This window comes from Protomyctophum bolini (genome assembly GCF_963924005.1).
Source record: "Protomyctophum bolini genome assembly, chromosome: 12".
Classification (NCBI taxonomy): domain Eukaryota; kingdom Metazoa; phylum Chordata; class Actinopteri; order Myctophiformes; family Myctophidae; genus Protomyctophum; species Protomyctophum bolini.
In genome coordinates, this window is record NC_137873.1 from 33,820,368 (window position 1) to 33,848,078 (window position 27,711).

The 27,711-nt window shown below is 44.3% G+C and overlaps 1 protein-coding gene across 1 annotated transcript; it reads left to right on the forward strand.

Moving 5' to 3' along the window:
- On the forward strand, positions 1–27,711 carry LOC308325966 (arf-GAP with GTPase, ANK repeat and PH domain-containing protein 3-like). The gene is made up of 6 exons (XM_080778757.1): positions 1–487; positions 7,126–7,280; positions 9,104–9,194; positions 9,493–9,715; positions 23,525–23,780; positions 24,641–27,711. The coding sequence occupies exons 1-6, from the start codon at positions 280–282 to the stop codon at positions 24,860–24,862; spliced, it is 1,155 nt and encodes a 384-aa protein (XP_080634883.1). The 5' UTR covers positions 1–279; the 3' UTR covers positions 24,863–27,711.

Here is a 27,711-nt window from a genome sequence, read left to right on the forward strand (position 1 = left end):
TTTTGAATGCCACAGCACTGAGGGAAAAGAATAACAAGATTCTCATTTGGGCTCCATGCACACTGCCCACAGATACACGTATAATTGGCCGCCGTTTCATTTTGTGCCGTTGCTAAATGCACAAGCTGTTTAGAGTATGCGCGCTGATTCGATGTGTGGCGCTTTGCCGCTGTGGGTACTGTTCTCCTTTTTGTATGGCTGTGTGTACACACACACGTGCATGGAAGTGTGCATGTATACACGAGGGTGTCCTTGCTCCCTCGCACGTGAGCGTACATAATGTACAATTGTTTAGGAGCACGTATGTGTGTCAGACAGATAGTAGCCTATACACTATCTTTTTCCTGCCATCGTACTCGCTCTCTCTGTCGCTCTCTCTCTCTCTCTCTCTCTCTCTCCCCCTGTTTTCTCCTTTCTGAGTTTGGTGGTGGTTTCCCCGGGGGCCCCTGTCGCAGTAATGGCCTGCTCGCTGATTGCTCTGATACAGGTTAGGAATATTGGCTTTAATGATGTGTAAAATGAGCAAGCGGTGCCTCTGACATTTACAGATGGCACCGCCTTGCCCTGTTCTTCCCAACTGCTCGTTAATTCACGGGAAACGGCAAGCACTTCTTTAAGTGACTGTCCCGATGCGTGCGCGTGCAACACAACGTCGTACATACCAAAACTATAGCTCACCTTTTGATATGTCCGCCTGCGCTTTAACATCATTTCAGCCGTGCACGCGCGCGTGCACACCCACCCACACACACACACAGGGACAAGAGTCCCGAAGGCTGAGAAAGGTTTAGTAAGTCATCTCTGAGACACTCTTCGAATCAATCTCCCGGGCGCGGGGTTAGGGCGCTCAAAGAGGAGAGAAAGATGGCGTGTTTCTTACTGCCATAGAGAAAGCACAGCTGGGCTCAGCACCTCGTCAACCCCCAGAGGTGCTAATCTGTGGTCAGCTGCTCTGCACTTTAGCATCTGCTGTGTGTCCCATGCCACATACACACAGCAAATAGGGATGCACTTATAGGCTTGGGACACCCTATTTCTTTCGGGGTTCAGCTTGATTCTCAAATTATAAATGGCATGTAAATATTGTTTAAATTTTTTGTTGTTGTTGAGAATACAACATTGATTCTGCACCAACCATAAATACACACGCGCACGCACGCACACACTTGTTTTTTGTTCTTTTATTTCGTAAATCAACGCCCATCTTGATCACACTAGTGCTAGTTTTGATACTTTGTTTGTGTGAAGTTCACACACAAAGTGTCAAAACTAGCAGATCCACAAGCCTTTTGCGCTTGTAGATCTGCTTCATTTTTTTTTAACTTTAATCCAGAAAAGTAACAGTTTGGGACATAATGAAGTTTCCACGCGACAGAGACGTTGGAGTGTGTGTGCAATTTGCTCGCACGTTTATTTATTTATTACCGCAAGCGACTTTATTTATTGAACGCTGTATTCTGTTTTCTGACTGACGAAAAAAACATCTCCTGACCGTTTTATGACGCATGTAAACGGCGGATATAGGCGGTGGAGAACACACATCTTCCTCTCTCAACCCGTTTTCCCATCTCTTCACAGCTCAATAGCCATTACGCTCTAATTTACTTTTTATTGTACCATGTTAATTAACCCATTTAGGCCTGACGTCGAAAATTTTAAATATGTCTTCTAAATCCTGACACGTTTTCTGAAATACACCATGTTTCCATATCAGTGGTGCTCAATATTTCATGTCAAGGACCCCCAAACATGATATGTAATTGGCCACCGACCCCCATCTGAATATATGTTATTCCAGGAACCTATAGGAGCAAAGATTTTAGTTAAAAAAGTTCGCTCTGAAAGAATATACATTTTCAAGACTTTTCAAAAATAGCAGATCTACAAGCTCGTAGATCTGCTATTTTTCAATGGCTAAAGTATATAACATAATCCTTTAAAACACTAAAAATGGGTTTCCCCGTCCTCAATGGATTAAAGCAAATCATAATTCCCCCCCAGTCCTCACAGCGCGGGGTCCTGGCCTGGCTGGCTCTTAGATTGTTCTTTTCCTCATGTCCGCCCACTGACCTGGTCATGCTAATTCACTTCTAATTGGAGAGAACTTGTTGATGGTGTCACAGGCATATTATGTACAGATGGTCGGGGGGGGGGGGGGGGGGGGGGGGGTTAATGCTGATGTGGTGGGCGAGTGTGATCGTTCGTTTCCTCTCTTAGACAACGCGTTAACTGCGTTAACCGTTTTGGGTGAGATCAGGAGGAGCGCTAATGGCCTGTCTCAGCACCTCATCATGAAGCAGTGATGATGGCCCCCGCGCACGTCCTTCGTTCACGCTCACATTCGATTGTCTTTGAGGGGAGGGACACTTTGACCCTATGAGCGTATAAACGTGGTTTACATGGAAGGGAATTATGTCGTCGTTGTGATCAAAAGTGGAGCTGGGACTACTCTGTGCGCGTCATTAAAAAGCGATAGCAGTGTGACCTGTATCTGTACTGTCTGTATGGCAGAAACCTAGTATCTCCATGTTCCATCTTTTTATGTTTGTTTGTTATTATTTATTATATACTTGGTACTATGACAGTGTTGCGCTAAAGTAGCAAAAAATAGTTCACAATTTTTGCTATTTCTAAGTTGCCAGGTTGAGACTGGAGTAGTCACGTCTGTCTATGCGTTTACCTTTAACCAGTAAGACACCTTGAGGGTGAGGTCATGCTAAAACAACAGGTCTAGGAATGCCCATATTTGTTGCTATTTAAATTTAATTTTTATTTGTATAAGGAATTTGAAAATGAGGTCCAGGTTGAGACTGGAGTAGTCACGTCTGTCAGGACCGGTCAGCTCCATATATGGAGATCTAAGGGTTTGATGAGGTCAGATCAACATGGTGTCAGTGAGGTCAGATGTAGAGTTGCTGGCCGGCTCCATATATGGAGATCTAAGGGTTTGGTGTTTGCGGTCAGACGTAGAGTTGCTGGCCGGCTACACACGTGCAGGTCTAGGTGATCATCCAGTCTTCTCCATGTATGGCTATCCAGGGTTTGATGAGGTCAGTGTCGGTCACGAGGCGTGACTGACGGACGGACTGACTGACATGAGGTGTGACTGACATGAAATGCAGGTTTTCATAGTAATCTGCGACCTACTGTATACGGTCGCAAAAATGAAGGTTTTCATGGTAATCTGGGACGTGCGCTCGCAATTAATATTTAGCCAATTTAAAAGTATAGAAACAAGCGCTTGTGTCAAAATTACCACATTGGGTCCAATGGGAACACATGACGCTTTAACCCATTCTGACCGGGCACCCATTTTGGTGTTAGCATCATGTTATGCTTTAGCTATTGAAAAATAGCAGATCTACAAGCTCATATCGCGCCACCGAGTGGCGCGCTACGAGCTTGTAGGTCTGCTATTTTTGAAAAATCGAAGAACGACTGACATTTTTTAGAATCTGATCTCGGGTCAGAATGGGTTAATCAGACCAGTGTATGTCCAGTGGAAACCTCGCATTAATCTGATCTCAGGTCAGAATGGGTTAAGGTATGCTGACATTGTTGTAAGGAGGAGGGACGTGTATATGGATACGGTCTCCTGTCCCCTAAGTACGTACAATACGTGTAGAATTGCATGTGCCCCACCTACTGTACCACGCTTGGAGAATTAGATTTGTTTCCCCTTGTATACTCATCAGTTTAAGAAGTCGGCCATCCATTGCTTTTTTTAATCTCCATAATGAAAGTGTTTTAATGCTTCCAATTTATTGCCTGGCCAACCAACAGAATAATTAGCTTTGTTCGGGTTTGTGAAAAAGATGAAATCACGTCGTGTAATACCTTTTTTTTTTAGTCTTTAACCCATTCTGACCTGAGATCAGATTCATACGAGGTTTCCACTGGGACACACACTGGTCTGATTAGCACATTCTGACCTGAGATCAGATTCTAAAAATGTCAGTCGTTCTTTCGATTTTTCAAAAATAGCAGACCTACAAGCTCGTAGCGCGCCACTCGGTGGCGCGCTATGAGCTTGTAGATCTGCTATTTTTCAATAGCTGAAGCATAACATGATGCTAACACCAAAATGGGTTCCCGTTCAGAATGGGTTAAGGACTGCAGCAAAACCTTGAGTACTAATTTTATTTAACACATAAAACTGTAAGGGTCAATTTGTATTTTGTACTGTAATATTTTAAATTGAACACTCAGATTTGACTGTGTACAGTGATTCTGAAGGAAGGAAGGCATCTTCTCATGTACAGCGCAGTCAGTGTCGACGAAAATTCCATCGTGTGTAATTACAGTTACAGCTGAAATTGTTTTCCCAATTCTGTGTCTGATTGAAATTTGGTGTTGTTTCAATCTCCCCGAGTGAAGCGGTGTTACACGGTCGTCCAAATTAATTACTCGGTTCAAATGGGCTTAGAATTATATTTTAATCTCCGCTAAGCACCTCGAAAAACAGCCGCACCGAAATAAAGACTTTCAACACTGCGGGTCCGAAATAAAGAGGCTTCCCAAGACTTTTATTGATTGCTTGTAACCTGTAGTCGATGGCACAAACTAAATCAGATAATTGAAGTCGGTGTCAAGCTAATTGGATTATTGCTTTCCCCCTGAAGAGATAGCCATCCACCAGAGCATAAGGATGGCTACATTAGTGGAGTGTGTCAGACATCTGTCATTTGACGGGCACTGTCACTGCTCTGGACCGTGGCTATGGGGCTCCCATCAAGGAGGCTGAAATTGATTCGAAAAATATAAAGTGTAATCATTTCTCTGTCCAGGTGACCCCGTCTGGCAATCTCGTCGACCACGAATTGGTCATTGTTTTGTGATTTCTATACAGAGGATTGGGACATTTAATTTTCAGATTTAATGACTTATTGAAAGATGCTTATAGCATATCCCAGCTGTTTATTGGTCATACGTATGTATGCTAATTGGTTCTTAAAAGTGGGGTCCAAGGGCCCCCAGAGGTCCTTGAGGGGGTTCCAGGGGGTCCCCAGGAAAATGAGGAACAGTTTAAATAATTTGGGCCCTGTTTTATCTACAAGCTTAATGTGTTGCAATGTAAGACATTGCACGCTTGTAGACATATTTATTTTTAATATTTTAACAAATCTTCTTTTACGGGGTTTCTTGGCACTTTTCTTTTAAAATGGGGCTCTGCCGCCAAAATAAACACATTGAATTGGGGGAACCACTGTTATGCTACTGAGTGGGCAGGCTTTTCCTTTTGCGAGATGTTTTCTAATTTCTTAATGAGAAAACATCGCCCTTGATTAATGAATTGGATCAAATGACCACTAACGGTTAGTATATTGAGCGCCAATCCCAGTAGCCGGTTGATGAAAGCAGTGTAGGAGCGACTATTCCCCCTGTGTCTGCTCGCCTCCAGTCCTTCAAACATGGTTTATGCAAATAAGCCCGCTATTTGCATAGACATAATTAGGTAATTACAAATCGTTTGGCTATGAGCTCAAGCATGTGCAGAGACCAAAGATGTTACATCAGTCATAATGTACTGTACTGCGTTAATGAATTGCTTCCGAACAGAAGAGGCATTATGACATGTGTTATAGCATATGTTGTGTCAGACCTTTTGCTCAAGATGACAGGTGACATTTTCATAACGCTTAGTTAATGATGAGCGGTGAATTACACTAATACCCCACAGCCTGTGGAGAGGCTGGAAATCAATTAAAGCAAATAGGCTTCCAACTGGACCTGGAAAAGTGGGGAACTGTGAATGGATACAAATCAACCCAAATAGCGAACACTAGCCTTCAAATTACTGTTCTCTAATTGGTCTCAATGCATAACTTTTATTTATTTTTGTTATTGTTTTACCTCTAAGTCCAGAATCCCCAAAACTGATATTTTCTATAATGAACAGCACTTTTTTGTTCTGCTATTGGCTGACACAATGACTTACATTTCCTAAGACATTTGAATTTCAAATGTCTATTTTAGACGTACGTACGTGCGTGCGTTATAAACGGATTAGAGTGCATTTATACTTGACGTATCATTATACAATGCGTTATAAATGTGTTATTATTATTATTATTATTATTATAATTATTGGTATAAAGCATTGTGCATATTTATGAGTGCTTGCTTATAACGAATAATGTTGTGCTATATATATCAATGCTGGTATATTATGTAATTAAAGAGAAAATATATAGTCCCTGACCCTGAGCTGAAACATAACAGAAGTGTAATTGCATAAAATCTCAACATGAATCATTACATGTTCTGTTATCTGTTATTTACAAGTGTATAATCAAAACTTCAAAGGTACTTATGGAATTTTGTACTTCTCATGAACAAACTCAAAGCCACACTGAAAACAAATGAAAAGCTCCTTATACGGTAACAGAACAGGTATTGGACATCAGGGCACCTCAATGTAAAATTTGCTGTTTTGTCCAAAATGTAGATTCGAGCATGCTTAAAATTTGACAATTAAGGTCCAATATTTATTGCGACCACAGGTCGCATTTACTATGGAATCCTTCCCCATCCATCCATCCTCTTCGATGTCTCCCTTTTGACTGATATCTGTCCATTTAACCTCTAGACGGGCCTTCCCCAAAGTTATTAGTGCAAACTAGAGTTTATTTTATTTCAAAAAGTGTTTTTGTTTTTTTAGCTTAAAAATGATGATGAATGACCTGTGCAGGCTGCCTGAATTCTTCCTTTGATCTTTCTTAGTTTCATTATTTTAAACTGCTTCACGGCGATGCGGGTTACGCCAATGTTTGGTGTATGGTAACTAAGTGATTCGCTTAGAAATCTATATTTTACATACATGGATAAGGCAAATATAAATTAAATTCCAAAGCAGGATGTACAGTGGCCTCGCAGTGGCCAGACGCGAATCTGCCTGTGGCAAAACAGAAAATTGCCTTCTGCGGATTACGTTACTCATATCACACTCTCGTGGATATCATATCCACGACAGTGTGATATGAGTCTGATCAAGAAGCCAGGCTATATGTGTACACAGTTTTCACGGTGCGTGAAAACGTGGCGGGCAGAGGAAAACATTTTCAGACCTCTGAATTGATTGGATTTAGCCCCTATACTTATCGCATCGCTGTCTGATTTTCCCAGAGCAAGACGACACCTTCGAGTTCGTCATCGTGTCTCTGACGGGCCAGACGTGGAACTTTGAGGCGCCGACGTTCGAGGAGAGGGAGCTGTGGGTCCAGGAGATCGAGAACCAGATCTTTGCCAGCCTGCAGTCCTGCGAGAGCATGAAGAACAAGGTGGGGCCCGTAGATCGATATTAGATATTAGATCTGCATTAACGGTAGAATTCTGAGATATCACAGGCTAACTGCTCTTCTTCTAAAGCATGTGGTTCCCAAACTTTTTCATGTCAGGGACCCCCATTAGAGAATTTATTTTACGGCTCTAGTGATTCTCAACCATTTTAATTTCAAGCACCCCCAGTTTGATGTGCATTAGTCTACGGACCCCCCATTTAATGGCATTTCTATCTCTGAGACCACAATTCATGCTGTAAAATAAATGTTAATTTAACTCTTGAGAGTGTATAAATGGAACCAAATGGACCCGTTATAGGTTCCATTTGTACACTCTCTGAGTTACAGATCCATAAGGGTCCATTTGGTTCCTAACTATCATTTAGCTAAGGACCCCCTGGAACTCCCTCAAGGACCCCTGGGGGTCCCCGGACCCCACTTTGGGAACCACTGTTCTAAAGGCAAAAAAAAGAAAAGAAAAAACAGCAACGTATAGACGGGGTGCAATGGCTTTTTGGAGCATTTTATTTTGAAGTTTAATTCTGAAATGGAAGTGCGAAACGGAAGAGCGTCCCATCCCTTCAGTCATGGGACGTAGCTCCGCGACATGCGTTCACGCACGCACGCGCACGCGCGGGCAGTTTGTTTACAAGTCACAGCAAAGCCTGTGGATTATTTTTAACCTATGATGTTTTCAGATACATATTTTAGCGTGCTGATTATGTCACCGTGAATGAGATTAAAAAGGGAGTAGTTCTGTAATCAAAACCAGCTGTGTTTGGACGCGCAGCGATGGGAATCAACCAGGTGAATGAAATCAAGATTCATTTTTATTCATGCAGGAATCGACACGTTATCACGCAGCACGTTTTTGTTCAACAAGGAAGTAATTAAAATGGATATTTATGGACTTTTGATATAAAAATACACCAAAAATGGAAATGCAAATTTCCCCATTGTTTTGGTTGATTGTTAGGTATGCCCATATGATGATATGCGGATATAAAAGTGTGAAAAACGCATTTTTCTACGTCCTTAACCCATTCTGGACGGGAACCCCTTTTGGTGTTTTAACTACTGGTAAGCATTATGTTATACTCTAGCTATTGAAAAATAGCAGATCTACAAGCTACGAGCTTGTAGGTCTGCTATTTTTTTTAAATCGTGAAAATGCGGCTCAAAGCGGAGCACTCGTCAATGTGTGTGCCATCTGCACTCTGGCGCACCTCACGAGTTCGAAGGCCACACTGTTGCTGTTTGTTCTCTTAAATCTCAAGTGCTTTTGTTTTTAAAAACCCTGCACATAACACAGGACGTTGAGTGAAACAAAACGAGCGTCACACACACACACACACACACACACACCCCAAAATTGGTTTCGGAATAGCAGACACGCCTGTTCCTGTTGCCTCATTTACATTTCCCTTCCTCTTTTCCCTCTCTCTCTCTCTCTTGCCCTTCTCCTCCCCTCACCCCTTTTAAAAGCCGTCACATGCAGGAGGCTGTCAGACAGGTGCAGTGCAGTGTGGGGAGATCTCTTATTAGAACTGACAGACGTCAGGAGCTAGAACACGGCCTGTGTCAGTGCTCCGGGGGAAGGGGGGGGGGAGACAGCACCTCATTTTCATATTCATACGTCTCCTCCGTCTCGCTCTTCTCCTCGAAGATTTTTTTTTTTTAAGATGCTTTTCTCTCCTTCTTCTATTCCTTTCTCTGTAATTTGAAGCCAGCAATGATTATGTGCCTGCTCTTAATCTTTCTTTTAATGTGGTGATATACCTTCCCCCCCCCCCCTCTCTCTCTCTTTCCTTCATTTCTTGCAGTCTCGATTAGGCAGCCAAAGTGACGCGCTGACCATGCAGTCCGTAAGGAACGTGAGGGGGAACAGCTTCTGTGTGGACTGTGATGTGCCCAGTGAGTACGCCACACTTCACCACACACACTTCACCATACACACTTCACCATACACACTTCACCGTCCACACTCGGCTCAAGTGTGAAAGCAGAATAACTTGGAATAAACATGTACTTTGTTATATGTACACCAGTGGTTCCCAAACTTTTTCATGTCAAGGACCCCCAAATTTGGCACTAATTAGCCTGTAGTATGACTTGTGATGCTTAGGGATCATGCTGTGAATCAACGGATCATCTGAAGTCCCTTATAACCGTTTTCTCTTACCCACACAATCCCCTCGTCCGTCCATCGCAGACCCGGACTGGGCCAGTTTGAACCTGGGTGCCTTGATCTGCATCGAGTGTTCGGGCATCCACCGGAACCTGGGCACGCACCTGTCTCGCGTCCGCTCCCTGGACCTGGACGACTGGCCCGTGGAGCTCAGCATGGTGATGACGGCCATCGGCAACGCCATGGCCAACAGTGTGTGGGAGGGCTGTGTGGAGGGCTACTCCAAGCCCGGCACAGAATGCAGCAGGTTAGTCTCCATGAACCAAACAGCGTGTGGGTAGGGCTGTGTGGAGGGCTACTCCAAGCCCGGCACAGAATGCAGCAGGTTAGTCTCCATGGCTGACAGCGTGTGGGAGGGCTGTGTGGAGGGCTATACTCCAAGCCCAGGCACAGAATGCAGCAGGTTAGTCTCCATGGCTGACAGCGTGTGGGAGGGCTGTGTGGAGGGCTATACTCCAAGCCCAGGCACAGAATGCAGCAGGTTAGTCTCAAGCGTCGCCATGTTGTTGGCTTGTGGTGGATATTTTTGTCAACATACGTGTTTTTTTTGCCACGGACATACAAAATGAGTGTACAATAATCAGTGGCGTGCACAGACATTTAGACGGTCAGGTGCTCAAGTGAAGAAAAAAAGGGCACCTTGTGCAGCGCGTGGAACCGTCCGGTTGCCTTTAATAGTGTGAGATTTATAGATTTTGGGGCATAAATAATATATTAGAAGCTTTTTATCAAGACTTGATCAATGTCCACATACTGTACAGTGTACACTGTACAAAAAAATATATTTTTGTTCTTCTTCAAAAGGGCATATTGCTGTCCAGAGGGCAAATGGCAGGTGCTCTCTAGCACCACCTAGTGTCTATCTGTGCACGCCACTGACAATAACAATACCAGAAACGCATAGATAGCCCTGAATAACACTAGGTCTGTAACTCTGAGAGTGTTCAACCGGACCGTTTGCTTCCATTTGAACACTCTCAGAGTTAAGGGGGTCGTTGTGAATACAACAATTGAGAACCACTAGTACTAGTTAATGTGCTAATGTGCCGCATAGTGTCATAAGAAAAATTGCCATACTTATTCTGGAGAAAACCTGGAGACTTGACATCAGTAAGTGGGTGTTATGATAAAAATTAGAACATTATAATGGTGTGTAAAATCATAACTGTACGACGGACAAGGCCAAATCTTTGCCACGGACACATTTGTCCGTCTACGGACATGTTGGTGACCCCTGGATTAGTCTCTCTGTTCACCATTGAACATCGTTCACTGCTCATCAAAGCATCCACATCGAAATCCTCAGTGTCCTGCATTTAACAAATGTAACCAATTCAACACACACGGAATCGGAACATCATGATATTAGACTGGATATTGTCTGTGATTTGGGACATTGTACTATTGCCATATGGCATAAATGTGTTCTATAATTAAGAATATAAATATCGGTTCGGGAAAAATCGGTATCGGCAGATGCTCCAAATCAAATGATCTGGAATCGGATCTGGAGCAAAATTACGTGATCGGGACATCCCTAGTGTACTGTGTAGGATATTTATTTTTTCTTTTTTTCTTTGTTAGTTTCCATGCATTTTATTGACATTCCACGATTCCATATTGTCAGTTATACTTTTATTTATGTTTTGACAAGTCTGCCCTATATTTTCCTCACTGTAGCCCCTGTCTTGCCGTCTTTGTCTCCTCTGTAAACCCATAACTCATGAAAAGGGTGCTGCGCGTGACATCATTTTGCACCTAGCTGCTAAATGCCCTGACTTGTTCCGGATAGATCAAGCTGGTCACTTGACATGTCAGTGCGGTAATCTAATCGTGAGAAAGACTTAATTACCCCACAAGGCAGTGAAGCCACTGGCTCCAGACTGCACTCCTCCTTACAGCTGTGTGTGTGTGTGTGTGTGTGTGTGTGTGTGTGTGTGTGTGTGTGTGTGTGTGTGTGTGTGTGTGTGTGTGTGTGTGTGTGTGTGTGTGTGTGTGTCTCCCCAAATGGTCTCACAAAATGCAGTGTCACCCAGGTCCTCCGTGTACTATATAGTATATACCACGTTTACCCTAAAGTTACACCTCCCCTGTCCATGTCGCTCTCGAACAGAGGCACCCAGATGTGGTACTGTACCGTGTTGTTTTTGGCAGCAAATATCTATTTCAGTTTTCGTCGTAGTCTCTTGAATCGTTACATTTTAGTCACCCGTTAGTGTTAGTCTAGTTTTAGAAAAAATCTACAGTTGATTTAGTCGACTAAAATGTATTTAATTCAAGATCTGCGACGCGTTGTGAGCTTGTACAGTAGATCGGCTATTTTCAGCATGCAACAAATTGTAAAGACTTAGACTGGAACTCTTGTCCCTTCCTAACATTTTAGTCTTACGGTACTCTAGTTTTTATATGTTGATGAAATCGTCAGCATATTTAGTCTTGGGTTTTAGTCGTCATAGCTTAGTTTTAATTTTAGTATCCGTCGTCAGTGGAAAAATCACACCCGTGTGAACTGAGTGGTGCAACTCCCCTCTACACCCCCCCCCCCCTCTCTCTCTCTCTCTCTCAATAGCAGGCAACAGTGCAGCACTATCTCTCTCTCTCTGTTTCTGGCACAACAGCGCCCCTACTGGTACTCATAGTCATACTGGTGCTCATTAACACATGAACGTCACATAGGCGAACACATAGGTGAACAGTACACGGACATTGCTGTTCCTTGCAGTGGTTGCACCACTCAAAAAGGTGGTCGACGGGAAAAAAATGGTCTTGGTTCTTTTTTAGTCGACGAAATCAACGCTGCGGTATACCGTACGTATAGTACAGTATACTATGGTTGTTTATCTCTCGGTGACAGGTGAGGCCTAGCGTCCCGGGCGTCTGAATAATGGCCTGCTGTGTCTCCTGTGCACATAATTAAGCACACCATTATGGTTAAGGCCCACCTCGATGGCCATGGGCCCTCGGGCCTCGACCTGTACCGTCATGTATCCATCACTCACAGTGGCCTGGTCATCACTCTCTCTCTCTCTCTCTCTCTCTCTCTCTCTCTCTCTCTCTCTCTCTCTCTCTCTCTCTCTCTCTTTCTCTGTCTGTCTGTCACAGGCTAGGGGGACACAGCTCTTCAGGGTCTCTCTATCCCTGGGTATTGTCTGTTAAACGTTAATGCACTATTGACACATTTGCTGAACTTCTTAAATCCATTACGACCTGAGAACTGACTCTACAAAATGCCTTTCCAAATCATGCTATAGTGCTCAAACTATATCATGTCAAGGACCCCCAAAAAATGATATGTAATTGGCCGCCAACCGCCATCTGAAAATAGGTTGTTTCAGGGACCTCTACCTATACCCCCTCCCCCCCCCCCCCCCCCACACACACACACACCCCGTCCCAGATGAGTTAAAACGTTTTCTGTGAAAGAACATTATTAAAAAAATAGCAGATCTCCAAGCTCGTATAGCGCGGCACTCTATTTTCGTGGTTAAAGAATCTATAAGGTGACACAGATGCCTCCTCGGGTCTAAATGGGTCGAACTCACTTTGTCAGATTGCGATAGTAGTCGCCACGATTACTATACTTTCCGTGCTGCAATTAACTTGACTTAATTTCCAGTGATTTATGCGTATACAAATGTCGATCCGCGACGCACCGCGACGCACGCCGTGAGTTCATACATCTGCTGTGCTGTGTGTCGAGCGACGGAGCATAGATTAGGCATTATTTTCCTGAAGAATGGAGTATATATATACTGTATATATATATAGCATTCTATGATTAGACTAGCGCAAATATAGCCATTCAAACCAAAGCATTTACAGAGCCAGCACAGTCGATTTTCTATCCATTATCAATGGAGCACCTCCTCCTGCAGGCTATGGTGCCTCAGTCATGCTCTACGTCAGTGCAGGTTTCACTTCCACTGTCGCAAGCTTTTGGAGAGATCCGTTCTTCGTACGCATTTGAAACCATCTTCAGCCAATGGATTAGAATTCAACAAACCTGTGTAAAAAATCCAAAAAGATTGAACCCATTTAGACCCGAGGACGATTCTACAACTGCCTTCTAAATACTGACAGGGTTTCTGAAAAAAACCCTATGTTTCTGGCAGTCGTTCTCAAACATTTTCATGTCAAGGACCCCCGAAATTGTATGTATTTGGCCGCCGACGACCCCCCCCCCCCCCCATCTGAATATGTTGTTCCAGGGCGCGCTAAGAGCTTGTAGGTCTGCTATTTTAGAAAAAATCGTTTAAAAGTGCCTCAAATCTTTCAGAAAATTGTCATGATTTGGAAGACATTTTTTTAAATTTCGACGTATGACATAATGCTTAAAACACCAAAAGGGGTTTCCGTCCTGGTAAACATCACCACAATGTACTGTCTGTAGGTACAGTATATACAATTACAATCATGCTCTTTTATCTAGTCTAGACAGATTATTTGTTCCTGATCCATCCTCCCCACTCTGGTCACTTCTGAATTGAGTGATATGGCCTACAGTTATGTATTGACTGGTATGTGGGGTGAGGTAATTCTCTACTACAACTGCCTGCGTCGCGAGGACTCAGGACAGGCATTGAGGTTCTTCATTGTCCCAAAAAACTGAAAATTCAGATCTTAACACATTTAGACCTGATGTCGAAATTTTAAAAAGAATCTTCTAAATTCTGACAGTTTTCTGAAATATCAGTGATGTGCAATATTTCATGTCAAGGACCCCAAAAACTATATGTATTTGGCCGCCGACCCCCATCTGAAAATATGTTGTTCCAGGAAGCAAAGATGAGTTTGCTCTGAAAGAATATATATTCCAAGATTTGCGCCACATTTTCTCAAAAATAGCTATTGTTCAATAGCTACAGTATAACATAATGCTTACAACACCAAAAGGGGTTCCCGCCCCCAAAATGGGTTAATACTGTAACCCGCTATTGGCAACCGCCATTAGTCACGATGGAGCTTTCAGGAAAACAGCCCACTTCCTTACATCCTTACACCTGTAAACCTAGCTGTGACAGTAAACATTCTGAAGGCTTGTTGATGGTGACGTGGTTCATTCTCAACAAATAATAGCAGTACTGGTGTTTATCAGAATGTATGTGATCATATTTTACCATATTTGACCATTTCACCACGCCGTTTGTTGAATGGGGTTTATGTCATTTCGATGTAGGCTACTGTGACCTTACGCTCGTAAGATAAGACGGACGGTTACGTGTCTAAATAAATAGTATAAATTGTAGGTGTATTTTTGCTAGTAGAATTGTTGTTTTCTCAGGGCAGAAGACATTGCAATCATACTGGTCTGGCATGATTAGCCCATTGACTATGACTCACGAGTCACGGTAGACTGCAGACCACTTTCCAAAGCATACTGTATATACTAATATGGATTGCTTGATTTTCAAGAAATGCCACTGGATTCAATCCATTTCAGTACAGTATGAAAAGGAACTTGCACAGAGTTGAACCTTGTTCAAGATAGTAAAACCGACACACTAAATATCACTTGTATTTTATTTATTTGGTTTTTGGTTTTGTTTTCGATTGATTTGAAGAGTCTAGCTGAAAATAGTCCCCGGAGAAAGGATTGATTTCCGAATGAAATTCAAATGTGACTTATTAACTGTGCAATCATGTTTAGCCAACATTGACTCAATTACTTGGGTAAACGTAGTAACGTTTAAATGACTTTATATTATAGGAAAATGGTGTATGTATGATGATATATCAAGCTAAGGACAGACACTTGCATGTATGCTATTGAAGCTGCTAAATTACTTCTAAATCCTGACATTTTTCTAAAACAAACCTATGTTTCTGTGTCAGTGGTGCTCAACAATTTCATGTCAAGGACCCCCAAAATTATCTGTAGCCTATTTGGCTGTGAACCCCCATCTGAAAATATGTAGTTCCATGGACCTCCCAGAAGCAAACATTTGAGTTAAAAATGAGCTTGTAGATCTGCTATTTTTCAACAGCTAAAGTATAACATAATGCTTAGAAACACCAAAAGGGGTTCCCACCCAAAATGGGTTAAGCTATATAAGTGACTAAAAGGGGGTGTGTTTATTCGTACCTTCCTACAACTCGTGCGTACACCATCATCACACTATACCTCCCATATATAAGATTTTAATTGTGTCACTCGGGGTGACACGTAGCAGCTTTGTGATGGCACCTCGGCAGCCAGTGTGTGGCTTCCCACCTCCCAACTAAACATCAGTGACAACCTAATCTAAACGATTCAGTAACTACCTGAATATGAACTCATAGCATCTGATTGAATGTCTACTGCAAGACTAGTTCTACCCCCCCCATCTCTTTTCAGATTTAAGTTAGGAGGCATTCATCCACAAGATTGGTTTAGCGTTATGATATTCTGCATGGAAAGGAAGGATGCAACATATAGATTTGTCGTATACGCGGATGCAGGCGGCGACACTGAAATTATTAGTCCACAACATCATGCTGATTGCTTGGCGTTGGTGTGCGCGTGCGTGCGTGCGTGCGTGTGTGCGCGTGCGCGATGTATATGTATACATTCGGGGGAGTCACATTTTGGGGAGTCCTCTGCACTGTACAGAGGACAACCATAGAAGCAGAGGTCAAACTCTGCTTCGCCATATACCGTATCAATCACACAGCAGTCATAGAATACACACAAATTCATGGCTGAGCCTAAACGTTGGCAGGCAAGTCAATGGATTATCTTGCCACAAATAATCTGCCCACCCATACATTTGCAGGAGCCACGCGCGCGCCCCTGAACTTATCCCATTCAGGACGGGAACCACCTTTTGGTGTTTGAAGCATTAGCTTATACTTTTAGCTATTGAAAATGTTTTGAAAAATCGTGAAAATGTGCCGCAAATCTTTGAATATATATTCTTTCAGAGTGAACGTTTTTAACTCAAATCTTTGCTTCTGGAACAACATATTGTGACCAAATACAGATCATTCTGGGGGTCCTTTGACATGAACAACGTTGAGCACCACTGTCTGACTTAGAAACATAGGTTTTTTTCAGAAAACTTTAGGATCGGCCTCATGATCCAAATGGGTTATATAGTCCGCAAACCGGAGGGGAGTACTAGTTCGTTTAATTAGCGCCTGGCAGTCGCCTTGTTTTGCACACCACCTCTAATTGCTTGGCACGCTCCCGATAGAAAATGTGCCACTGAGTATTTTGACGGGAAGAGAGAGAGAGAGAGAGAGAGGGAGGTGGGGGAGATGGTGTGGGGTTGTCCAGTTGCTCGTTGCTAACCTCGGTCTCTGCCGGACACACACGCGTGCACCCACCCACCCACCCACTCGCACAAATGCACACGTGGCGGTTTTCATTTGGGCGGAGATGTCCTGGAGCATGGGACGGATGTGGACGGCTATCCCTCATTGACGCGCGGCCCCCTCTCACTGTCACCCTCTGTGGGGCTCGGCCGCTCGGCGCCCACGGCCACAGGCAGGTAATAGCTCTGATGAGAGCCCTCCACTTTGTTTCAGAAATAATTTGCCACTCCTGCCGCCTGCAGGGGCTGCGCGGTAATAAAAATGAATCACACCACTAACCTCTTCAAGCCCCATCCGGACCTGCTGCTATATAGTTTTTAACTCTCTCCGCTCCGATCCCATCCGCGCGGGCGGCTTCACTTGGCCCCGCTCCTTCCTCTGCAGCTGTTGCTACTGTAGCGCTGATTGTGTGCCACCACGAGACGCTGTGGGATCCCAAAGCGATCTGGGGGTGGTTCTGGGGTGGTTCTGGGGGGGTTGTGTCGCCGTCTAATGAGCTCGCCCTCGGTCCGTCTCTCCGTCCTGAAGATCAGTCCTCCCCCGAACCCGCGGAGCGAGGCTCCGGGCGGGGCTACTCACAGGTTAGGGGTGGCTGGAAAATGCCAACTCTCTGAAGAGCCTTTAGAATAGCTGGCCTTGCCAGGAGCCCTGGTGGAGGTGGGGATAATTAATTTAGACAAATGAACGGCTAGGTCTTTCCGGCTAACCCCCCACCACCACCACCACCCTCTCTTTCTTTCTCTCTTTCTCTCTCTCTCTCTCTCTCTCCATGTCTCTCTCTCTCTCTCCATGTCTCTCTCTCTGTCTCTCTAAATGAAACCCACAGGTCAGTAATTAGCCCTGTGTGGGAGAACTGATGCCACAGTCGCTAATTACCCACATGCCACAGCTGGGTTCTAAAGCCAGGTATAGACACAGTGACAGGTCTGATACGTTATTCCAACTTGTATACGTATATCTAGGTACGTCGAGATGTTTCAATTATCACAAAAGTATAAATGCATTACAGAAAGAGATCCAAAGCCTATATGGGTCACTCTGAATGAAGTGTGGTCGATTTAATGGGCGATAATCTCTCACTCCATAAGGAACAAGGGTCTCCAAGCATATGTGTGCGTGTAAAGGCAGGCCTGCATGTATTATTGTCCCCCTCTTTGTCAGCGAGGGCCCCGGGTTCAGCGAGGGTTAACAGCGTGAGCGTTTAAAGGGTGTTAGTCTTGCTGGCACAAAAACACAGCCCACTCCATCATGAGGAGTCTGACAACCTCATTAATGTCACAATATATTCAACTCATCCTTCTGCCTCTAGGCGGGCACCCAGATGCTCTCCTCCCTGTAACCTCTCTGGAGAGCCCGCTGCTCTCCCACAAGACAACCTATGGCAGTTCGGCGGTCTGAGCCCAACTGACTGCATGTCTTTTTTCCGGGGCCAAATGTTCTTGAAACTTAAAAAAAAAAACTAAAAAACAACTGCTGTATATCTGAAATCCTAAATCGCCATTTGAGTCACATTTTACAGTTGTTTTTTTCCCTCTGAGCAGAGATTTTTTTAACTGTAGGCTACCCACGCCGACCGCGGGGAGTCTTATTTAGCACTTTTCACTGTGTTGTGCCTCCATTGCTCGGCCCTAGCAACCTTTGAAGCTTTGGGGCCCAGCTTTCTTTCCCTGGTGTGTGTGTGTGTGTGTGTGTGTGTGTGTGTGTGTGTGTGTGTGTGTGCTTTTTTTTCTCACTCTGTCGTTTTCCTCTTGGCCCCCATTCTGTGTCTTTCTGTCCGTCCGTCCCTCTCTCTCTCTCTCTCTCTCTCTCTCTCTCTCTCTCTCTCTCACACACACACACACACACACACACACACACACACTCGCTCTCGCACTCTCTCTCTCTCTCTCAATATGTGGAAGTGAAGCCGCTGGCTGCATGGGAAATCGGTCCATTACAAGTTGCCCACCCCCACTGTGAAGACTGTTTAGGCTCCCTCCCTCCCTCCCTCGCCCCCTCATTTCTTCCCCTCAGTGCGTCTATTTGATGTGTCCACACAGTGAATTTTTTTGAAGCAGGGGGAAAAGGAGGAGGAGGAGGAGGAGCCGGGGAACCTTTTGATTGTTTAGGGAGGACCAAGGATGTGTTGGAAAAGATGGCCTAATGGCAGGACGGACATCCTCCTCCGCTTCCTATATGGACCAATGCACCTTTATTGGAGGGCAGTTGGATTGGTCATTCTACGGCTATACTCTTAGCACCAACTCCACCCTCTCTGTCTCAGTCCCCCCCGTCCCCCGTCCCCACCTCCCCTATAAATTCCCATTTGCCTTTGTCTTTCAGGCTTGACTAATTATCCTTGTTTGTCCCTCTTTATTTGAACGCAGTCATGTGTTCTTGACTCTGTGGGCTGGGTTTAGGAGAATCATTCCGCCATTTGCCACTTAATTAAGTCAGGGTCAGAATCCATTGCTCAGCTCAGGGTTGAAGGCAAGGGAACTCTAATAGAATTATAAAAGGTGGCCCTTTCTCTGAAGGTTCGCTAGCTGCCACGCTATGAAAAGAGAGCCACAGTTCTAACGCTTATAAGAAAACCTCAACGTTTTTTGTGTGTTTCGTATCAAATTAATCGTCGCAAAAGGGGGAAATGAAACACCCGGATTGCGGTGAAGATATAACTCATGCTTCTCATTCCGAAACAAACACCAGTTGTGTTTTAGTTCAATGAGACAAAGACGGAGGTTTTTTTTATTGGGAGGTTTGAGATGCCAGCTGTCCCCGGAGCAACAGATACATTTAGAACAAGCATGTGCAGAGAGAGAGAGAGGTGCTGATGGGTGTGCGTGCTTATGTGGAAGGAAGGAACTCTTGTATGTGCTTTTAAAATGTGCGCACATCTGTGTGTGTGTGTGTGTGTGTGTGCGCGTGTGTGCATGTGCGTGCGTGCGGGAAACCATTGGTTTGATTTCCTGAACACCCCCCCTCCCCTCCTCCTCTTTCAGCGAAAGTTTACTTTCTTTTTATTCTTTCTCCTCTCCCTCTCCTCTCCTGGTCGCTTTGACATGCTAAGTCTGCTGATTTTATTTTTCTTCCTCCTGCGGTGAGGAAGTGTCCTTTTCAAGGGTCTCGGTTTCCCCCCCGACTGTCTAAACCTCTACCTCTGTTTAGATTGTTTTTCTAATTCAAACAAAAGACAGAGGCGGGATTACCATTTCACTTCCTTTCACACTCCGGCTTTCAAGTGGCAGCAGCTGAGGAATTTACGGAAAAACCACTGCCTGCGCCTCGCTGCCTTTTTCCCCCCTTTAAAAAAAAAACCCTGACTCTTCCTAAAGAGATGTGGTTGATTATGGAGCCGAGGTCTTTTCCAGGAGTCCTCGGGCCCGATTTTTGTATTAGAGAGGCTAACAAAGTGTCCTCCGGGCTCCTTTCTGGGAGTTTGACGTCTTCTTAATGGCTCTCCTCGGCCCTTTTTTGTTTCATGTCTTGGTGCTAACTTTCTGCCTCATTTAGCTCATATCAATTCACTTTGGCTCTACAGACTCAGGCATCCCATTCAGGGGCCTCGCTTTTCTGAAGCCAACTTTGGACAGCAGCCCTCAGTGATACCCCCCCGTCCCCCCCGTCCCCCCCTCCCTCCCACCCACCCACCAAACGTGCAAAGCTGTAGGTTTCACTCCTTGAGTGTCAACCGGTGAGGCATATTGAGTTTTCAAACATCCTACTTGGGACGTTTTTACTAGAAATAGATGCTTGTTTTTTTTTTTTTTTTTTTTTTACTTGATCCCTCCCTCCATTGGAAGAGGGGTGGGTAGGTATAGGACTGTCCCCTGCTACCCTAAGCAATCCACTTGTTTTGAGGCCCATTGATTTGCTAACAGGCTTGTCCGCACATAATGACTGAGTGGGGTTTGATGGAGGACTTACACCATAAAACTCCTAGGCACTCCAATTGCCTGCCATTAGGGCTACATTGTTGTTCACACAACACTTCACCCTTTTAGAGAAGATTTTGCTTATGCTTTGGGGGAGAAAAGGGGACATTCCCTGTCGCATTCAACAGCCGAGAAGCCCCGGTCTTATGTTATTTTTTTATTTGTATATTGCAATGAGCCAAGAGACACAATAGCTACAGTATTTCAAAACAACAACTCATGGACCTTTTTTCAAATGTATTTTTAATAATGGGACAGTGAAAGTTGAAGGTATACGTGTTTTAAATAGCGGCTTTATGAGCTTCCGGTGGTGTTTTGCAGTTAATCAAACTGTGCTTGGCCTCTGACAAAGGCTTGGCCCTGCTCCGTCAGACACTTAACCTCTGCAGTTAGGGGCCAGTGCCAGACTCTGGGTATACTAACTATACGATGGAGCGCTCCGTGAAGGGACCCTGACCTCGACGGCTACTCGCTATACTCCTGACTCGAGTACATAACAAGAAGACTGAAACGGTCACAGATTACCACGGAATGCTGCATTTAGCAACCTGACGTACTGCGTGGTCAACATGCGCACGACATTTTCTTTAACCGATTTTGACCTGAGATCAGATTCTAAAAAATGTCTTCTACATCCTGACAGCTTTCTGAAAAAGCTACGTTTCTGTGTCAGTCGTTCTTCGACTTTTCAAAAATAGCAGATCTACAAGCTCGTAGCGCGCCACCGAGTGGCGCGCTACGAGCTTGTAGATCTGCTATTTTTCAATAGCTAAAGCATAACACAACGCTAACACCGAAAGGGGTTCCCCGCCCCAAAATGAGTTAAATGATACAGTTCTATTTCACGTGCTATTTAGCACTTCGCTAAACACTATACGTTTATCTTTTCCCGTGATCGTGACTGAATTGAATGGAAGTGAATTAGAACTGTCAGTGTGTTGCCAGTGCGAGCTGAAAGTAAGCGGTCTATCATGATGATAGCCATAGTGTGAACAGAGAGAGACCCCCACGGGAAACCTTGTCACTCTCAACCAGCCCAGGCTAGCGTCGCCTGCTATCCGTACAAAACGCTGTTCTCTCTGTCAGTCACTCACACACCGCTCCAAACAACAGCCTCTTTCTTAGCAACCCTTATCATGCCGACTGGCGGGTTCACGGGGTCGCAGGCAGCTCCACACTGGGCATGCTCAGTCATTCAAACGTATTGATATTGATTTTTTTTCTTTTTCTTTCTTTCTTTATTTTCTTTGGACAGTTGTGTGTGGGCAGAGAAAGAAACGAGGGGTCAAGATGAAGAGCGATAGATAGAATTCTGACTGGCAGTAGAGGATATGGAGCCTGAGTCCTCCCCCCCCCCCCCCCCACCCACCCCTCTCTCTCTCTCTGCCTGTTTCTCACCCTCTCGGTGTATTCTCTGTTTTCGGGGGCTGAACTGAAGGAGCGCCCCACATCCCTGCAGCCCTCTCTCTGTCTGCCATTCAGCCCCATCGATCTGACTCAGGGCCCCAGCCGACCCCCAGGGGAAAAAACTGGGGCTCTATGAGACATATACTATCTCTTTTTTATGGTGAGGGGAGGAGGGAGATCCACCAGTTTCAGACTGACGGCTGACAGCGCTGATAAAAACATGTCGTCGTCGTCCCCCCCCTCCCCTGCTGTATTGTCCATAGCAGACATGCTGTTCACAATGTGTAACCTTTACAGAGCGCTGGCTAGACTTTAACCCTATCGCTGTGGGCCACCGTCAGTGGATATAGAGGGATATATAGACCCTATACCCTATATGGACTAAAGTACCACGTTATGCTCTCTTATGTTTCTCATTGTAGAAAAAAAAAGACTATTGTGGCTTTTCTTGCATTGAAAAGGAGCATTATGGTTCTCTTTGCACAGTTTCTTGACCCCCTTTTCTTTCTTGCTCTGCTTTTTATCTATAGATATATGTTTAACCGCAATTAGCGTATTCCTGGCAAAAGAAGAAAAGCTAGATAAAGTTCCCCTCGGGGCACAGGTCTCCACCAGGGCAGGTCAGGTCGTGGCCTCCTGGTGGCGCTATAATAAGCCAATGTGAAAAGGGTGCCATTTCTTCTTACGCCTTGGATGGCAATTGGATGATTTGAGGCATTTTGTTCCAAAAATGTGTTTTGCACAAATCCACCTGTTGGTGGCGCTATAACAGGCCAATGTGAAAAGGGTTTGATATATTCCTCAGCCTAGTAGGAATGTCTGTGAATGATTTCACGTAAATTGCACGCTGCGTTCATGCTTTTTGTTCAAAACGGGCCAATCCTGCCAACTTTGAAAGCCAATGTTAGCCAATTAGGATGGAATATGAAATATTGGACAGATCCGTCTTGAACACATGACTATAGAGATAGTGTGTAACGATTTGCGGGATATTTGGACAGAATCTGGAGGAGTAATTGCAGAAAATGTGTTTTTCAAAAGTCAGCCTCCTGGTGGCGCTATAACAGGCCGTTCTGGAAGATTTGTTGCAGAGGTTCATCGTTGGCATCTAGGGAGTGTGTGTGCAAAATTTGGCAACGACCGGGTTAACGGTGCCGAACATTAGCTGCTAACAGACGGATGGACGGACACACACACACACACGGACGGACGGAATGCACAACATACTCTCTCCCCATGCCTTCGGCCTGGTGGAGACATTAACTATGATTGCTATAATCACCCCCCCCTTTACCTAAATGTTTCCTTTTGTGCTGGTTGACTTTCATCTCACGTTTTATCTCGGCTTCTCATTCTTGAATCAAATTCAATCCTGAATCTAGCTTCTGCTACCTGACCTACATCGCCTCAGACTTCCCCTCTCTCTCTCTCACCGTCTCCAGGGAGGAGAAGGAGCGATGGATACGAGCTAAGTACGAGCAGAAGCTGTTCCTGGGGGCGCTGCCCCAGTCGGACGTGCCCCTGGGGCAGCAGCTGCTGCGGGCGGTGGTGGAGGATGACCTGAGGACGGTGGTGCTGCTGCTCGCCCACGGCACCAAAGAGGAGGTCAATGAGACCTACGGGGATGGAGACGGGCGCACCGCGCTGCACCTCTCCTGCGCCATGGCCAACGTGGTCATCACACAGCTGCTCATTTGGGTGAGTGAGTGAGTGGGCCCTTGAGGTTATGGAGGAGTACGGCCACGTATCCGTATTTGGGGGGCGTAGGTATAGCTGCATTGGGGGAGCGGTGTCGAGTTCGTCGACTGCAACTGTGACGAAAGATGTTCGTCGACTACCTTTTTTCACTGAAGAAAACGAATTGAAATCGAAGCTACGATGACTGAAACTAAGACAAAATATACCGACAACAAATAAAAACTAGACTAAAATGTCTGACAGAGACTATAGTGGACAAGAGATCAAGTAGAACTAAAAGGCAAGTCATTGTATGCTTGGTTGCATGCTGAAAATAGCAGATCTACATGTTCACAACGTGTCTGCTATTTTGTGTCAAAGTGTCAAATGAGCCATTACGACGGCATCAAGGCCCGCCAAAAACACATTTTAGTCGAGTAAATCAACTATAGTTTTAGTCGACATTTGGTGCCGTAATCACCTTTGGACGCCTATCAATTGATTGCGGGGATCAACTGTGTCCTGTATGCATTCAGATTCAGAACACTCCCGTGTTATGCTGTTTTTAGACCGCCAATATCTCGGATTCTTCTTTTTAGACCAAAAACAAGCTTGATTTGCGGCTCATTTCTCTAAACGATATGATCCTAGCTTACAAAAACGATGTTTTTGGTGGATTAAATGACCATCGTGGGACATGTTACATAGCAGATTTTTACTTCCTAACTCTCAGTTTCCGGCCAAATTCGGCCTTTCAATCTAAGAGTCTCGCCCATAGGGTTATGTGTGGCGCTCTGAGCCGACCACCAAATGAGTTAATTATTAGGATAATCCACAAAACAACCACAAAATGTCTCTGTACCATTATATCCAACTCACAGTACGCCGTGGACGTGAACAGTCGGGACGCGCGCGGCCAGACGCCCTTGTCGTACGCCCGGCGGGCCGGAAGCCAGGAATGTTCCGACATCTTGCTTCAGCACGGCTGCCCCAACGACGCCAGTGGCCTGGCCGAACCCACCCCGAACATGAGCCGCCGCAATCCCAACGTCAACAACAACAACGCCCAGTGTGAGCTCAACCGCAGCATCAGCATCATGTAGGAGGAGACGAGCAGGGACCACACAGCTGCAAACACTTAACCCAAGTGATTCCACCTATGCCGTCTACTTAGCAGATTTCTCTTTTAGGCCTCACTCACACATGAGACACAAGCGAGACACATTGCGTCTTGGATGTTGCGAGTGTCATGGCCGCCTCAAACCATGTGACTCCCATTGGAAATGCATTGACGCGGCCATGACACACAGAAGACACAGGACACACGTGTGTCTTGCGTGTGTCTTACGTGTGAGTGAGGCCTTCCTCCTCTGTTCCATACAGTGTAAGCCCGGTATCAGTGGAGAGCTGTTAAGGCGGTATAATGGACAGAATGCTAAGATATTCCACTGCGCTAGAAGGAGTGCGCGTTCGGACGGGTGTGCCCCGCACAGTGGACACCACCGTACCATTTCATTCTTTGGTTTTCCCCCACTTGTTATGATTGTTATTTTCGTGTTCTGGTTATAGCTCGCATTATTGTCACAGAGCTAAAATCTATCGGCTTTAAGCTTTTTTGTTTTTAAGCATCAACCAAATAACTTCGGCATTTTTGCAACCCTCCTACGAAAAGCATTTCCTTAATGCTTGAACTTTTCCTCTCATGTCAGGTCTTGTTGGAAAGGGACAAAATCTTATATGATCGAGTTTACATCAATGTCTATGGCTATTGTGGCGTTCCATAATGACATATGACTTAAATGCAGCTATCAAACTCTTGACATACTATTCATATACAACGGCAAGGCAATTAGAGATGAGACGAGTACAAATTATTGAAATACTAAAAGGGGTTTTGTCATAAAAGAGTTGATTGCACAATGCCTACACAGCATTTGTTGAAAGTGAGACATTTTCTCTTCCACCCTTATGATCCTGTTGCAAATCATACATGATTATAAAGTAATTTAGGGCCAATATGCTTTATGGCCATTGAGTCTTTGTGACGATGCCTCTTCAATCAAACTTCATTCAAAGGGTCGATTGAAAGAAGGAAATTCATTATGACATCTTTGTTGGATTTCTTTTCTGCATTGGATCTACAAGAGTGTGCTGATAATTGTTTGACACAGATACACAAGAGTAATGAAATATCTATTCACTTCCTGAGGTCGAAGCCCTAACATTGGTACACACAAACACATTTTGCTTTGTTGTTGCTGTGAAGTGTGTGTGTGTGTGTGTGTGTGTGTGTGTGTGTGTGTGTGTGTGTGTGTGTGTGTGTGTGTGTGTGTGTGTGTGTGTGTGTGTGTGTGTGTGTGTGTGTGTGTGTGTGTGTGTGTGTGTGTGTGTGTGTGTCTCTTTAATTCTTTGCAGCAGAGAATTGATGGGCATTTCTGTTCATGAACATTGGAGAAAAGACACTGGAGAAATGAACAAACATGTAGGAGGTATTTTCATGTACGGAGTTCTGTAAAATGTAGTTATACTTCCTTCAACGTATCCTCATATGAACATTGTTCCGACCTTGGGAGACATAAACACAATGTCCCTTCTCCTTTTCCGCAAACGTATGTGGGTTTAACCCAGCCTCCGATCACCTCAACCTAACAAAAGGGACTTAACCAAATGGATCTGAGAAACTAAGATGACTTGAAATGAACCTGATATTTAGAGATTCAAAAGAACAAGAAGGGATATAAATTATGACCTGAATTCACACTCTTCAACATTGATTCAACGTGCGGGCTTGAACAAGAAATATACTCGGAGGGAATTGACACTAATGTACTTTGTCAAATTGTCTTTCTTCAACTGCCATTTCATATTTTAAACTAGCTATTTCTTTTGGGTCGTATATCAGTTTACAATGGCAGGGTTTATGTTTACAGATTAACTTTTTTGTATCAACTTGGTACTCGAATGGCATTCCCCAGTATTTCTAGTTTATTGAAACCCAGAGAAATGGAATATGTTGTCGGGTAAGGTTGAGCATAAGAGAGACTGATGGCTGAGACACCCATGTCATCAGATTATGTTTGAATTGGTTTCAGTGGTACTGTATCATTTCAATGGCCTTCTGTATGGTAGAACTCTCTATTGGTACCAGCATAGTGTATTTCAGTGAATGGACTACTTTCAACTTGCCTTCCCTATTTTGGGCGTGCCATTATAGGCATGGCGGAGGTTTAAAAAGAAAATAATTAAAAACATTAAGGAAATTGCAGATCTACAAGCTCACAATGTATTGCAAGCTTGCAGTTTCGATTTTTTTTTTTTAATGTTTTTAAGTGGTTGGGTACTTTTCAATGTCTGGGAGAATTGCTAAGAGGAGCTACATATGTTCATAAATACCTACTTACCTATTAGAGATTACCTGAACCCTCTGTGCCACAAAATGTCTTATATCCTTCACTAAAATCCCAGAAAACTGCCTCAAAAGGACCTCTTTAAAGTAGCCTAAAGGGAGAGTATAAGTGTACATATTAGTTAAGTACTATCATAGGACATACTCCTCTTAGGCCCACAAGTTCTAATGGTTATAGGTCAACAATACGTTCACCTTGACCTATGAACCATGTTTAAATGTTTTTATTTCCTCTGCTTTTAAGCATAATGTAAGGTACTTCTGTTTGGCCCCAATGTTTCTACATTGCTTGGCCATCACTGGTACTGGTGTATAATGATGTACATTTGACATATTTATAATGCAGTATGTAAATATGGTTTTTGTTTGTTTTTATTTGTTTAATTTTCCTATTGTAATTCCTTATCTTTTACGTTAAGAACGTGAAACAAAGCAAAAGCTAAAGAGTTACTTGTTGTATGCTTGGATGCTTGGCTGACCGTTGACCTAATAATAAACACTCCAATAAAACAATGTAGCCTTCCCTGGATTTGGGAAATAAACAAA